The following is a 16,582-nucleotide window of genomic DNA, read 5'->3' on the forward strand; positions in this document are numbered from 1 at the left end:
TCTTTTTTTTATTTTTCACAATTTGTTATTTTATTGTTATTATGTTGTGTTTTATTTTGCAATGAGACACTTATGACACTTATACTTACTGAGTGTTGACAGTCAGGTAATGTAGTTGCTGTTCTGTGTTGTTTTATTGTTCACATTCAATCAAACTTATCATAAGTGAGTTAGTTCTTAGTGGAAAGATTGTTGATTTTTTAATGCTTAGAGCTACAAACTAAATTCCATTTACCTCCACTTGCTGGAATGAAGGCACAGATACCACATTTCAAAAGTTGGACAAATAAAAACAAAATCTTTGCATGACTGAATTCCACGTCAACAAATATTTCCCCCAGAGCTGGTAAAGTCAGAGCCCCTGCCAGCTACTGGCATAATAAAGATGCATGTGTGTTTGACTAATGAATGCAGTGGAAAGCAGCACAGGAGAGTCAGTGTGCGTCTCTCACAGAGTGTACATGGACTCACTGTCTAGAGGACTGCGTATGGGGTAGGACTTGGTGAAGTTGCTGACGCAGCTGAGCAGCTGAGCGCTGTGACTCTGACAGTACTCTTTGACTGCGTTGATCTGGGACACGGTGGGGGTCGAGTCGGTCCTGAAGATGGCCTGGCAGTACTCTCTGCAGGTGGTGTGACGCCCCGCATAGCTGCAGCATGTGGAGCCCACTGGAGGAACACACACACACACAGGTCAGATTTCTTAAACACACACCAGTGTTTTTGTAAGTAATCAGCTTAAGAAAGGAGTTTTAAAGACAAACACTATCATACCTTCAATCTATCAGGATCACTCTGTTGTGCTAAGGAGCTAAAATCCTAATGACAGGCAGTGTTAAATGTGATGTTAAGTGTTGATGAAAATCCAACATGTCAAACTAACACATGCTGACACCTGCAGAGGTGAGTGCTCTACTGAGTTCCAGCTACATTTTTTGCGATGATTAAAATGCGCAGTACAATCAATCTATCAATTAAATAATTGGCTGTGAGCTGACTGAACTAACTTTCTCTGTCGAAGTCTCAACCAACCAACATGCTGTCAAGTCAGATAAGATGAAACTTCAAGTACAGCTCAGTTCACTTGTAAGCAACTGCTAGTGCAGCCGAAAACAGGCTGAGTCACGTTAAAGTGAGTGTAAAATTTAGGGGGCTTTATTTACAGCCAAAATAGAATATGCTATTCATAACCATGTTTTTATGAGTGTATAATTACCTGTAAATAAGAATTATTATGTTTCTGTTCCTTTAGAATGAGACTTAAATCTACTAAACATTGGCTCTGAAGTGTTTCGCAGTGCCATAGTTTGTGAGAAGATGTGTTAAGGCGGTTGTAATCGTCAACTACACCACTAGATGTCACTAAATCCCACACACTGGTCCTTTAAATGTTATGTAATATTAGGGATTTATTTTTCAGAAAACTTTTAAGTAAATTCAAATATTACATTCTGCTGGCTCTTAAAGAACAGTGTGAAACTTAATTATTATTACTCACTTTCTGACACTGCTTTCACGTCTGTATGCTAAATATGAGACTAAAGCCACGTAGCTCAGCTTAGCACAAAGACTGTAAATGGGGGAACAGCTAGCCTGTCTCTGTCCAAAGGTAACCAACCAGCACCTCTATTCATTTGACTGCAACAAAGTGAATAACACACCAGAAACCCCAGAAGCTGCTTTTCGAAGAGAACAAGAGACTTCTGTCTCTGTGATTAATGAGAGCAAGAAGAAATCTTTTTATGCACAGTATGGTCCAACTACAAGTACATGTTGTCTTTGCTCACCAGGTACTGTAGCTACCACAAAATGACAAAAACAAGATTAATGTAGAGCAGAATATTGTTTGGAAGAACCAGCATGGTGTAAGTAAGAGTGGAGGTTTCTCTCTCAGCCATTTCAGCATTTTGAAGGATATCTCAAGCTGGCAGCTCTTCACTGCACACACCATATATTTGTCTGTCTATTGATATGTATTTTCATATGCATTAATCAGTGCCCTGATGATTTATGAGGGAAATTCATTTCCTCTTTCGTCCTGAATATTGTTTCACTGACAGTGACTGCAGGTTGGATTCAGTGCTCTAACCCTGTGGCAGATGAACACTCCTCACATTTCATCATTCCAGCTAAAGTTGACTAACAAACATTCAAACCTCTCTAAAGGAAGTTACTGACTTCACATCCTGCCGGGCAAATAACACGGCTCTGCTATGATCTGTGTTGTGTATTTACAGTATGTGGGACACGGTGAAAGAATGCGACAGAGAGGGAAAGAACACAAACAAGTCCGTCTATTGGTCCAAGAAGATAGTAGTGCGCTCGAGAGGTTTATTTATTTATTGGCTGGAAGCAGAGATGAGATCAGTGTTTGCAGTCGTCACTTCTTCACTGTGCACCTCGTGTACGTCGACGTGAGTAACAACTTACTTTCATTTTTGGTGATGCAGCCGTAGAGGGAGGTCTGGAACCAAAAAAGAGAGAGAAAGGCTGTGGTGATACTGAAGTCACTTCAATACAGCATTCAACAAACAGCATGCTGAAGCTCTGTCTCATGCAGCTCCTGACCTGCTTACACTAAATCAAAGGCTTCGAGGCTCAGTGTGGATGTGAGTCACAAGAACTTCAGCCAAAGTGTGATTCTTCCTTCTTGGATTGTTTTAAGTGATTTTATCAGGGTGTGAACGTATCCACCAGATACAGGAAAAATGACAAACTAGGGCAAAAGTCAAAAATGATTTTGTCTAGCAGAAATATGTTTATTTAAATTTTCTGAATCTTTTACACAACCACCATGTGACCCCTCAGATTAATCTTAAAACTCATGGGAGTTACTTGAACCACTGCTCTCATCTCATTCATTAAAATGATTTTTTTCTCATCTGCGCATCTGCCCGAGGTTTTTGCCTGTTAAAAGGAATTCTTTCCTTACCACTGTCGCCAAGTGCTTGCTCATGGTGGAACTGTTTGGTCTCTGTTAATAATATTATAAAGAGTACGGTCTAGACCTGCTCTGCATGAAAAGTGTCATGAGATAACTTTTGTTATTATATGGCACTATATAAATAAAATTGAATTGAATTGAATTAATGAACAAAGGCTTTGTTTATTTTATGGATGCCTCATTTATTCTTTTTTTCTTTGTATTCAAACAACAGTGTTTACTTCAAAGTCTGTCTAAATTAAGAATAAATATGAGTTTGTCATACCAAAGAATATAGTGTTATTAAGCACCCAGCCAAATTTGAACTGCACTTGTGTGAAACTCTTGGACTCACCTCTGTGGGCTTCTTGCATACTTTTGTTATGTCATTTTTGGATGAAGCCTGGAAAGGAAAAGGAAATGAAATCAAAGCAGGAAAACTGAATGTGAATAACGGTCCAAACTAAATGAATGTTAGAGCAGTCATTGTTAAACAGAGATCCGGACACAATGTCTCACCTGTCTGCATTCCCTGCGACACTCAGCTGAGATAGCCAGCTCACAGCAGCCCAGCCCCACCCAGCCGTCTGACTTCCTGGATACTCCTGGAGGCAAATCAAACACAGCAGAATCAACCAAATGTTCTCTGCATCTATTCGATAGAAGTCAGCTCGGACAGTTTGTGGAGGCAGATTTGTTTATGACATTTTGACAATACAGTCGTCCCTCGCTATAACGCGGTTCACTTTTCGTGGACTCGCTGTTTCGCAGATTCTTTTAGTGTAATTTTGCATGCTTTTTTTTACAGCGTACTGTACAGTATGAATGCGCATTGTGTTCGGCGTCCTGATTAGCTAAGGGAGTACTGTACAAAATGCGTTGTATGTTCTGCACTCGGAAAAAAACACCTGCACTAAGGCCTTTAGAGGAAAAAGCCATTACAGCGGAGCGGCACCAGGACAAAGAGGCACCGTCAGAAGAACTGTGAAATACGGTTTCATTTACTAATACAGTATTGTACTTATTTTTGTTAAATCTGCGAAAGTTTGAACTTTGAGAGTGTTTAGGAGAGAAATGTGAGAAAATGTTAATATCTGTCTGAGAAAAGTGTATAAAAGTGTGTGGTTAAGGGTTTTACGGCCTTAAAACATGTATAATAATTGTAAAAAAATAAAGCTGATTACTTCGCGGATTTCGTTTATTGCGGGTTATTTTTAGAACGTATCCCCCGCGATAAACGAGGGACCACTGTACTGGCCTTTATTAAACGCTGCATATACAGTGTGTCATGCTACATGAAACAACTGCTAATATGGTGCTCAAACAAATTCAGGTAATGTCAAATGTGACAGACAGTCCTGACAGTCAGCCGAGCATCACTGCCAGTCGTGTAAGTCATTGATGAGACTTTTATTGATTTTATTAGTTAATATTTGTTCAGGACTTCTCTCTGTGTGGTCAGTACAGAGATAAAAGATGTCTTGGAGTTAAAGAATGAAGACTGCCTGACTTGAACAGCTGTTGTGGTGTTTGGTAGTGTGCAGAACAGAGCAAGAATTTCAAAGTAAAGTGGGAGAGAGACATGAACATCAGTTCTTCTGCAGCTACTTGATCTAAAGTGTTTCACAGGTTGTGTGACAGCTGTGCTCGTCATCCCAGGCTAATGAGGTTTCATAGTGGTAATGTATTTTTTATAATCTACATTATTCCTGTTTCTCTTTTTATTTGGTTTCACCTTAACTTTTTTAAGTTAGGGTTACTGTTGTCTAACACTCTGGATTTAGGAAGCACAAACAATAAAAGAACGTTCCATAAAGGAGCTCAGCGACAGTGATCCAGGAACTACCCACTGCCATGCTGACAGTCAAGTCTGATACAGTTCAGTAGCTCTGATGTCCATCAGGATTAACTTTAAAAGAAAAACGAATGTGAGTGACAAAAAGGTCACAAAGTTTAAACTCTACAGCTGGATTTAATATTTGCTTTATGGTGACTTCATTATAAATATCCTACAATTGTTTTAATATAGATATATTTTATTTTGACAAATGATTAGGCATGAGTGAAATATTTTTTATTAAACATATGCCAACATGTCAGTGTGTTTCTGAAAGGCCAGAGGGCCGCTGGTTAATGTTTACATTTTTCAAAATAAAAGACTAAGATCTGTTGTGTGCCCTGCTGTACCTTAACTGTACTGACATTAAAGGGTGTTATGTGTTGAGTTCCAACAAGTTCCACTGCATTTTCAAGTAAAGTGAGGGAAACCATTAATTGAAGCTGGCATGCTGAGGAGGAGGAGTGGTTATAGAAACATTTGTAAATCCCTGAGAGCCGCTGGAATGTGGCATCAGAGAATCGATGATATCTCAGAGCTCTGAGAGGACGTGAGGGAGGCTTGTTCCTTAACAAGTTAAATCTTTACAGACTCCTGGAGCTGTCTGGACGCCAGTGTTTAGTGGGTACAAAAAGGTAAAAATAACAATACCTCCCAATCTGGAGGCTATTAGGCTTCTGACAGGTAGATTTGTTCCAAGAACATTCAGCAGCATTTAGGCCTTTGATCCCCTGCCTGCTGTCTGCTCTGGTCAGGACCGGCTCTCCTCACGGCTTTACAGCTTCACTTGCTACCATCTCTTCTCATGCAACCAGATACATACAGTAGATAGAGCTCGGCTTGAAGGTCATGTTTCATGTCACTTGTAGAATCCAGCTGTCTGAACTGTGGTTCCTATAGTATTATTACTGTCATTATTGCTTCCATATCTCCATTACAGTTTAGAGTTAGTTGATGATTTGCTGCCGCTGTGCATCTGTGTCTCTCTATCTCTATCACAGGTTCCACTGCTACTGTAATCATTTTATCATTCATTGTCATTTTATCATTCATTGTAATTGTACAGTATGTTTGTGTTGATCTGTTCTGTACACATGACATCCATTGCATGTCTGTCCGTCCTGGGAGAGGGATCCCTCCTCTGTGGCTCTTCCTGAGGTTTCTTCCACCTTTTTTCCCTGTTAAAGGTTTTTTGTGGGCAAGTTTTTCCTCACTGGAACCGAGGGTCTAAGGACGGAGGGTGTCACTCCCTGTACAGATTGTAAAGCCCTCTGAGGCAAATGTACTTTGTGACTTTGGGCCATACTAATAAAATCTGATTTGATTTGATTTGAATTTGATTTATAGTGAGCACATTCTCTTTATGGATAGATGTGATGATGAGCCCGCTGTCAGGAATGCTGTGGAAAAACATTCCAGGCTAACTCTGTCTGCACAGCTATTTTCTGTGACCTTTATGATAATACACTCAGCAAAGATTTAATATTGGAATAGACGAGAATGAGAATGAAGACGATGGTATGCTTATGTAAATCACATGACAACAAAGATGAAACAAAACTAAGATACTAAGAACATTTAATGTGTGTCATGATGTATATAGCGCAATAGTCTCTCTTTTAACTCTACTTTAGTCTTCACCAATTCCTGAGACAGGTATCTAAGTCTTTAGCTGCTAAATGCTCCACCATGTTCACCGGCTAGTCTCTAACTGTCTGTCTGTTATCTGGCACTGGGCAGCAGCTCCTGGTTTAGTCAAGACTTTGATTAACTCTGTTTCCAGCAGAAACCAGCTGCTGATATTGAATCAACAGCTAGAAGAGGCTGGAGTGTTCTTTAAAGCTGAGGGGACCTCCAGAGTGGGTGATGATTCTATGTGGGTTCATCAATACAAGCGACACTTTTCACGTTACACATTTGATGCATCATTCATCTCAACACATCAATGGGGGTCTTAGGTGCTAAAGTGCAACATAAATCTTACCTGGAAGTGTAGAGTTGATGCACATCCAGAGTTCATTCTAGAAGGCAACAGAGATAAAAAAACGATTATTTCACATGTGATCAAGAGTAAAGACTCTTTTTACACCAAGAACCATCGTAGAGGAACTTTTTGGTCCCTGGTTCCTCCAGTCCAAACGCAGGTTCAGTTCCTGAGTTCTTCAAAATGTTTCTTGGTCCTTCAGACTCTTCTAAGAGTTACTGTGGTAAAAACTTTACAAAAGTACATCAGGCCGTCCTTGACCTTTTGATATTTTAGGTTACACTTGAAGACAGAATACTAGTTTAGCTTTGAGAGATGTTTATGAATGGTACACTACTAGCCTGTCTTTCTTTACCTACACTTCTTTCTCTCTCTCTATATATATATATATATATCCACACAATAATGCGATTGTACTGTAACAGTTCTTGACCAGCAGATGGGTCTAGCAGTGGTTTAGCTTTTGAAATGTTAAAAAAATGACCCATCTGGTCTAAAAAAATCCTTTGTTTGTTCCTTTTTTCTTTCAGACCACAAACGCACCGCACCAGAGTCCACTTTGTAATGGACTGAGAACCTCTTCAGTCAGTCTCAGTCTGGTTGTTTAGTCTGCACCAGGGTTTGATTGATTCACATCAACCCAGCGAACCGCACTTAGAGGGCAAACACAGTTTGTTTGAACCGAACCGAACATGTTGGGTGTGAAAACACCTTTAATTTAACTTTGATTAACATACTAAGATTACTTACTTTAGCAAGTAAACTGGGCTTGTGCTTGAACTGGTTGTTTTGAAATTCTACTTTTTATGTACTTTTTGCAACCAACAATTTTAGAACAAGTATAAAGATGGCTTATCCAACAGAAAATGAACACAGAAATTCTGTTGGTCAATGTTGTATAGTAGGTTTTTGTAAAGGCCATTTACATCTTATGTTGACCCAGGTGGCTTTTCGGTGCTTGATGTTGATTCATCCATATTGTAAACTACACTGTCGAAGTGCGCAGGAAACTGCTGAGCAAATTCATCCTCCTTTTCCAGTGGTCTGCTTTTGATTACCCACTTTATTCTTTTAAAAGAAACCAATCATCATACAGTCAGATGAGTGGATTTGAGCAGCCTACATCAATGATCGCTTGAAATGGCAATTTGACACAGAAGTGATTGAGGTAACACTACCTAACACTACAGTATCCACTGCAGTTTTCCACTAGAGCATTACAGTTTTATCATTATTGATATACGTAATGTATGTATTGTAATAAACAATGTCCACAGATCCCATATCAAGATCTACACTTGGTACACAAATGGTTTTAGTCAAAAACAGTCTATTTTTACTTAAAACTCTTCTCCTACCAAGGTGAACAGGGAAATGATGATGTGCTTTTTAATAATAAACCAGTTCAACCAGTTTAACTTCATTTCTTTGAGGTGTCATATGTATGTTCCAGTTGATTTTGTGTTTTGACCATTCCTGAACTGAACCCTGAACCCATGCTTTGTGGGTGTGACCATTTTGCTGTGTCATCACCGTTCATATCTGTCAATGTGTTTGTGATTAAATTGCTAACTGGAGCACAGAAATTGTTTACCATGTCCCAAATGTTCTTCATGGATCTAGCCTTTTAATTTTGCTCTCAAAGTACAACAGACTGAAGCATTTAACTTTCACATTTTCTGCTGCCAGACAGTCTGAGGTCCACCAATGACAGTCTCATAAAACAAAATCCTATGGCAATCACTGAGCTGAATCAAAGAGTCTGCCTTTTAAAGTGTAACACAGCTATTATTTTGCATTAGCCCTGTTAATTGCATTATTTTGGATCTATTGGAGGGTAAACACTGTAGGTATCTGTTTCTTGACTTGATCTAAGAGGTTTGGTGCTGTTGAAATGCTGAAATTTGTTTCTATCTTTCAAAGTTGGCTCCCCCATTTTAAAACAGAACCATGAACACTAGTGTGTACACATCTCTGGCTGTGGACAGTGTACACACCCTATCAGCTTCTCCTTTCAGCGATGCTAGTGGACTCTCTGTGATAGATTTATGGAGTAAGTATCTCATTAGCACTTCTTATGTAATTAACATGTCTAATGTACATACTTTAGGGTTAGTTAGTATAATTTCCTGGCAGTCTACGTGATAAAAAACCCTTGAGGTTAGGGTTAGGGGCAGATTCATCATCTGAGAAGTAGACTGAAAAATGGACTGAGATGTTAACAGGGATGTGAAAAGTTGCTGAAGAAGCTGCAAGAAGTTTTTTTGTAATTTCACACAGAACAAACATTACATTCCTCAGATCAAAACAATTTTGAAAAACAGGAAAACATATGAATCCTATGAAACTCCCATTGGGTTTGTGGTGAGATGTTGTGGGATTAATCATCACAAACAAGCTTGTCTGTCTCCTCTGCCTAAAGGGACAGAGACACAGGCAGGGACAGCAGCGCAGAAAGACGTTGAAATAGAGTAGAGGTATGCTCTTATGCTTTACAGGACCGTCATTTGTGCAAGCGCACGTCACTCCCCCCGTGTCTCTTGGCTGGGGAACAAAGGTTCCCTTCAGCGGGCGTCAACATCATTTATGGGGCTGGCTGAGGAATAACAGTGTCGTTACATGAAGCATAAACATGATTTGTGATGAAGCAGGGGCCAATAAGGCAAGAACATGACAAGAAGAATAATGTTAGAGTTTAGATGAGCCAAAGCAGAGATCCCTGCAGTCTGCCCACTGATCCAGGGCCTACCTGATAAAGGTTCAGACTTTTTGCTCTTTTGTGTTTTAAGCTTGAATGATTGAGAATTCAATATATTTTCTCTAGAAAAGGCCTGAATTAAAAGACTTTGAATAAAGTCTAAACATTCAGTATCTGTGCATAGTTATAGACATATGAAACACATGAGACACATGAAATCTTATTATCATTGCTGGATTAACCTGTTAGGGGGGCACATGGGTCCCTTATTAGCCCTTTCCCCCTCCTCTCTGTACAGTGTACAGTATTCTTATTAAAGGCATGCTGGTGTACCAGTTTGACCTCATATCATGGTGAAATGTTTTCAGAAGGCACAATAAACATAGCACAGCTTCCCTGCTTTCATTAGCAGCTTCGAACAGAGGAAGAGACCACAACAAGACCAGAACCAGGGTCCTCATCTGTCCAGTCACCACATTCTCCCTCCCAACTCATCAAATTTTGCCACTTGGTCAGCCGCATCAAAATATGAAGCTATAGATATGCCTCTGGGTTCATTTCTGGACATGCAAATAATGAATATCCAGATAGACTAAATCAAAAATAAAGAGAAACAGTCATAATCTGGTTAATTATGACAATTACTACTTGGCTAGGTTTCTCAAACGTCCACTTGAGGCTGGCTACAGAACGAGTAGATCTCCATAAGTTCCCAAAATGTCTAACTTCACAGCAGAAATAAAAAGGTTACAGCCTGGTTAAGAGCATAGATGCTTTGATTGACAGGTGGGTGCCAATACAAGTGGATTATTTGAGTACCCAGGCTTCATTCAGCCCGCCTCAGCTCAACCCTCTTTGGCCTTTTTCAAATTAGCTGGGAGCTGATGTAGGCATGGCGACCAGTGCCACCACGCTCTGAGCTTCCTAATAGCTCTTCGGGAACCTGTGGGTGACGTCACAGAGACTACTTCCATGTTTTATACAATCTATGGATCAACTCAAGGATGTTACATAAGTTATGTTACGTAGCCTGAGTAACTGTTTCACGGTGTTTCACAGTAGACATAAACAGCGGTGTCTTGTGTTTGTCTGACCTAGCCATGCACCCCACGTCCTCCACACACTGTCTTTCTTGCACTTTACACCATCACAGGCACATCCAGACGTGACCACATGACCACCTACAGCCTCATATTTTGAAGTGGCACCTATGACCATGACTTGCTATGCTAACATTAGCTTGATAACCTACTGGATCTGAGTAATGTTCAGTGAGAGAACACAGGTCAGCTTCAGCTCAGGCTGTGCTGTTTGTTAGTGGTAACATGGAGATGGTGTGCAGCCCGGTACAACTCTGCTAAGTTCTTGCGCTGAAGACTGTCCACACAGCTGGGTCAGATCATAAACTCTGACTGTGACAGCCAGTTGCTGAACAATAAATATGAAATCAATAAAACTGCATCATAAAAAGTAAAGAGCGGAATATGAAGTTATCAAGATTTAGTGCTTCATTGCCTTTACTGGTCATGTTTATAATGTCAAGACTCTCCTTTCTCTTCCTCTGCAGACACATCATCTCTTTTTCTCTCTTCCAAACAACTGACACTTGTGTTTGTCTCTCTGTCTTCTGTCTTTTTTTAGCAGAAAGTTTATTGTTGACTTTGGGAATGGTAGTTTGATCTGTGTTGGACTGTTCACTGCATCTGACTGCTCTCATCAGCAAACAGAACTGCTTCAAGTATCAACATGTAACTTTGGTCATGTAATAACATGTGGGTGCAAATGAACCTGCCCTGTCTGTTGTTCTCTTGTCCAGGGTCCTCGCTGTTTCACTGATGTAAGTGTTACTTTTACGTGTCATGTCAGAATGATGTCATACACTTCCTCTGTTGACTGCCTGTGACTTGATGACTAGATGTAAAGGAGCCCAGTGGAATGTGTTCACCCTGGTCTGAAGGTCAGGTACTAGAGTGGGTCATCTAGTAATCGGAGGGTAACGGGTTTGATTCCCAGCCCCTCCAGTCCAGTCAGTGTCCTTGTGCAAGATACTGAAGCCCAAGTCTCTCCCTATGACTGTACTGTCAGTGTCTAAGTGTAATATCATCGTAACCCCGAAATTTCTTCCTTAATCTGCGTACATGTGCATCGTGTTCGTGCTGTAAATGGAGGTCAGCAGAGTTTTTACATGTGCTTAGCTGAATAAGAACAGGACACATGTTGAAATGAGAGCAAACGTTTAAGACTGCCTAAGTCTAATTACTGGTGTGGCTCTAATAGGCTGCTTGGAGAGAGATGAGACGAGAGCACCAAAACCAGCCACTCTGCTTTGTAATTAGCCATGGTGGGAGGAAGGACTGAGCCAGTGTGTGTGTGTGTGTGTGTGTGTGTGTGATAGAGAGAGAGAGAGAGAGAGAGAGAGAGAGAGAGAGGTTGTGTGGTTTAACCAGGTGTTCCAATATTCTGGTAACCACAAACACCAACCCACTTCCTGTATAAGTCTAAATCAAAGAGTTATTCTATCTTAACAAAGGTGGAGACATTATCAGCAACACAACAAGACACTTTGCTCAAAGTTGAACCAAAATGAATTAAAGACATAATCACACTGTGACTAATTATAAAAACATGTTAAATGTTATATACTGTACACACTTTCATCCAGCCAATTCATTAACTCCAACTCTTTAATGACTGAATTTTTATGTTGTTTGTCTCATTACTGCAGAAAAGCTGATGTAAATTCTACATGTTAGTTTCATAGTGGACTTCACTGAGACCTGTATGAGGGTGTGTCCCATTAATTAGCTAGACTCTATAGAGCATTACACCTGAAGAACATTTGGATCTTTCTTGGTGCAAATACAACACAACTATGAGTCCCAGTTCAGGCTGCATCCAGCTGAACTGGTGAATAGTAAGTGTGTGTGTTTGTGTGTCTGTAAATCTAGCTAGTGTTGTTGTAATGAGGGAGTGGACTCACCATGGACTCTGGGCAGTAACCGGGTAACCTCTGGAGGAGATGCTTTAGACGAGACTCACTCTTTATAGTAGCGAGCTGCAACACAAATGCAAAATACAGAATTAATATGACACGTGTTCATGTGCCTCTGCATGATTTCTTCATGAACAGTGTGTAGAAAAAGGTTTACATGTGTTTCTTCGTGGAGGGATGGGGTGGAATATTAATGTTTTGTACAAAAAAAGTTATTTTGGGCGTGCAGAGTTCATTTTCTGCATAGTCATTGGGCCTTTTGGAAGAACCACTCATCACATTTAACAATTTTCTTGTATTTAGAATTTTCTCTTTGCTATGAACGACCTTCACAAGTCTTGCAACCCTGCTGTATTCCATCTTTTGTTCTGACACCTTGTTTAAATATGTGGGTCTCCTAATACAACCAGTGACACTGCTATACTTGTTCTGTTTTTGTTTGCTGATTCTTTTTACAATTTTTTTTACAATTCTGTGAATGAAACTTCACCCTTCACGCTCTTAATGAGCAACCTCTCAGCATTGATTATGCTAATGATCAGCTCACATCATGCACATGTTCTTATGACTCTCATCAAGTCAAATAAGAAATGTCTGACACTTTCTGTCAAATCAAATTCTAAAAAGGTCTTGTAGACTGCCCATAAAACATTTACCATCAAACAAGGTGAACGAAAAGCACCAAAGCTGCACACACAGCCATCATATGCAGTGAGTCTGTGAGAGCTCATCCAGGTCATGTTATCTGTTGAAGGTTATCTTAGAACAAGAGATGCTAGAATTGGAAAAATTATAAAATACATGAATTTTTGTTTGACACTATCAGCACAGTCTTCCGATGTCAGGTTGACCCATCAACATAGTTCTTTTGTTACTGGAACACTGACACTCTCTTCTATCCATAAGATATTTGCCATGTGTTGGAAACCTCTGAATATACAGGCAAAAAAAATCCTAATTGCTGATTTTTAAAATAACACTGCAAATGTATAGTTCAGCTGAGGGAATGAAAAGCTACAGTTAAATGATTCTCAATTTTTGAATGAATCAGGTAATTTCCAAATTGTTACAGCTGTGATTCTCACCTCTCACTGAGTTCTTACAAATTGAGCTAAAGCTGTAAATTACCCAGGAGACTGCTGAGTTCCTCAGATGAGGAACACAACGCTTTGATATGAAAATTTACAGTGGGGAAAAATACTTCCAGAGCCAGCGGCTCATCACACTTCTAAACTCTCTTACTGAGTCATTGGTACTGACAAATATGACTAGATACAGTATATTATGTTCACTTTGATCCAGGAGACAGTCTGTTGCACCGTTAGCCATGTATTATGTTGTTTTCCTTCACAGAGGAATGCGTTCAGGCCATGGGAAAGTGTTGGATAATGTAGTTGGTCCCAACACTTCTGAGATATGCTCACTTAGACATCAACAAGGCATCCAAGTTTGTGGTGTGTATCCACACACACACACACACACACTTAGCCATAACCCATCCAAGTGTTGTGTGAACATACAAGGCAAGGGCCTGGGAGAATGCAGCCACTGCCAGCAGTGTCTGGCTGAAGTGTGAAGTCATGAAACCAAGTGAGTGAGATTTACAGCTTCACACACTCAGACTGCTGTTTTCTGTGGATCATCTCTTTTCTTCCACAGACATCAGACATTACAGTGATCCTAAACACTGCCTGTGGACATGGAAAAGGAAAGAATACCAAAGATGCCTGACGGTCACAGTGCTGTGATGTTTCATATCCTCTGAGGAATGTGTACTTTCACTCCTGTCTGTCTGCATTGGTAGGTAAAGAAAAGTAGAAGACAAAAACATAAACTAAAATGAAGCACCGCTGTTTGTAGGAGTTTTGCTCTCCACTGATTGTCCTCCAGTCCTCTAACCCACAAATTCCACTGGGCACGGCTGTGATGTGTTCTGGCTGAGCTGTGGCTGCCAAAGCTGACTGCACCCATTCCATTGCAGAAGCATCCTAGAAGTCTCCGAAAGAATATCAGTCTTTTATTCGGTTTTATTTCTATAGCACCAAAGTTATCTCATGACCCTTTCCATATAGAGCAGGTCTAGACTGTTCTCCTTATCATTTTATTTACAGAGACCAAACAATCATGTATGCCCAGAATCCGCTGCTGGTCTGTTTTTGACAAAGGGACAGGATGACAGCGCTCTTAAAACTTGTCGTAGTTTGGCTGCTGGTTTGGGCCACTCATCAACACAGCAGTTGGAGCTGTGAGGGGGTCTGAAGAGGGGTGAATGAGATATGTACTGTAAAGCGCTTTAAGTGGCTGGAAGACTAGAAAGGTGCTATATAAGTACAGTCCATTCAGAAGGTTTACTGTAATTCTGACATCTCTGACTGTTGAATAAACTGTGTTAAAGCAGTTGAATCAATATTATAATGTGTGATAATTAACAATGGACTTCTCAGCGCTACACAGGTTAATTGTTTTTAAATCACAGTATCTTTGTTGCTTTTATTTCATCTCCGCTGCTGTAAATGATATTACACACATTCATGCAAGCACTGGAAGTGTTTGATTGTGTTCAACAGTTTAACACTTTATGTTTATTGTTACAATGTTTCTGCTGCCATCTTTCACAATGTTTCATCTCTGTTCACTTCTGAATTCAGTTATGTCCATTCAAGGCTTATTCCTTTACAGACATTTATCTCATGCAGGTTCAAATGATAGCATTGTAAGCAGGTGTTTTCTGTGGGAGAAAATTCAATCAATGGAATGCCATGCAGATTGACAGCAACTCCATCCACTTCTTTTCCAACGCCTGTGCATCCCTGATGAACTGACGGACAAACACAACGCCAAACGAAGCGACAGTGATTTGTTGGCAGATAATCAAAGAAGAAATCTCTCCGATGCAACAAAAGGAGAAGAGACCAAAGAGGACATTGACAGGGGAAGCTAACAAGAAAGAAAGGGGAGAGTGAGCGAGCAAGAAGCTCGTCTTTAAGCTTGTCGAGAGCTTGGTGAAATAAAAGGCTGAAAGACAGACGCCAAGCTGGGCTGACTGCTGCTGGACTAGTCAGTGATATTAGCTGCTGCTGTGTGTGCTGTTGGTGACCTCGCTTTAGCAAAGTTGTCGACTTACTATTTTTCGATCATAAGCATTGGCGTCATTAGGCCTGTTTTAAACATCTTAAGCCCCCCACGAACAGGTATAATATATATATAATAATATATATATAGATATATATTATTATATATAATTATATATATATACACACACACCACACACACACACACATACACTGTACCGTATTTTCCGGGCTATAAGCCGCTACTTTTTTCCCACGCTTCCGAACACAGTTTTCTTTTTAGCACATGCAACACGCACTACAAATTATTACCAGCGAATTTTTAGCACATGCAACACGCACTACAAATTATTACCAGCGAATTATTTTCAAACAAAGAACTCATTCAGTGCCAAAAGATGACAAAGGCTTTCAGAGGACATAAAAGCAGGTGGCCTGAACTTGAAAATGTCCTTGACTGGGTGAACATACAGAGAGCAGGTGGCTGCGAAATGAATATTGAAGATTTCATGGTGTTTCAGATTTAGAAAAAAGCCAATCTGATAGATTATAAATACAGGTTTTTCAAAATCCAAAGTGTGCAATTATATACAGACAATATATATTTCACAAATCTAAGAAATCTATCAGAAAATCTATCTTTCCTGTGTCGTTAAATTGGCAGTAATATTTTACGTTTACCTAATAACTGACAGATGAGCTGTACAGTGACACAGTGCATGCTCTTCAACATGAACTCCAGCTGTAAAATCAGAAACTGTCCATCAGGGCGCGGACAACTCTCTGTCAGCAACGCCTCCCTGACTACAAGGAAAAAGTTGCAAACTTCCACAAATTCATTGAAACAAAGATAGCAGAGAACTCCATCGGACCAGACGACATCATAAATATGGATAAAATACCTATGACGTTTGACCTGCCTCTAACCAGGACTGTTAACAAGACAGGTGCATCATCCATTATGGTGAAAACAACTGGACACGAGAGGACGCATTTCACCTGTGTTCTGGGCTGCACCGCATCTGGACAAAAGCTTCGGCCAATGGTGATTTTTAAGCGGTTAACTATGCCAAAAGA

General features: G+C 40.1%; 1 protein-coding gene across 2 annotated transcripts in view; it reads right to left on the reverse strand.

Moving 5' to 3' along the window:
* The window catches only part of reck (reversion-inducing-cysteine-rich protein with kazal motifs), a 74,913-nt gene that overhangs the window by 33,708 nt on the left and 24,623 nt on the right, over positions 1-16,582 (reverse strand). For both annotated transcript variants that reach the window (XM_010751550.3, XM_027274195.1), the window contains 6 exons: positions 12,423-12,497; positions 6,745-6,781; positions 3,443-3,528; positions 3,279-3,326; positions 2,431-2,464; positions 472-669 (listed from right to left, as the gene is read on the reverse strand). In XM_010751550.3, the coding sequence (XP_010749852.1) occupies positions 472-669; positions 2,431-2,464; positions 3,279-3,326; positions 3,443-3,528; positions 6,745-6,781; positions 12,423-12,497 (478 nt within the window). The remainder of the gene's footprint in view (positions 1-471; positions 670-2,430; positions 2,465-3,278; positions 3,327-3,442; positions 3,529-6,744; positions 6,782-12,422; positions 12,498-16,582) is intronic.

This window comes from Larimichthys crocea, chromosome XXIII, assembly GCF_000972845.2.
Source record: "Larimichthys crocea isolate SSNF chromosome XXIII, L_crocea_2.0, whole genome shotgun sequence".
Taxonomy (NCBI): Eukaryota; Metazoa; Chordata; class Actinopteri; family Sciaenidae; genus Larimichthys; species Larimichthys crocea.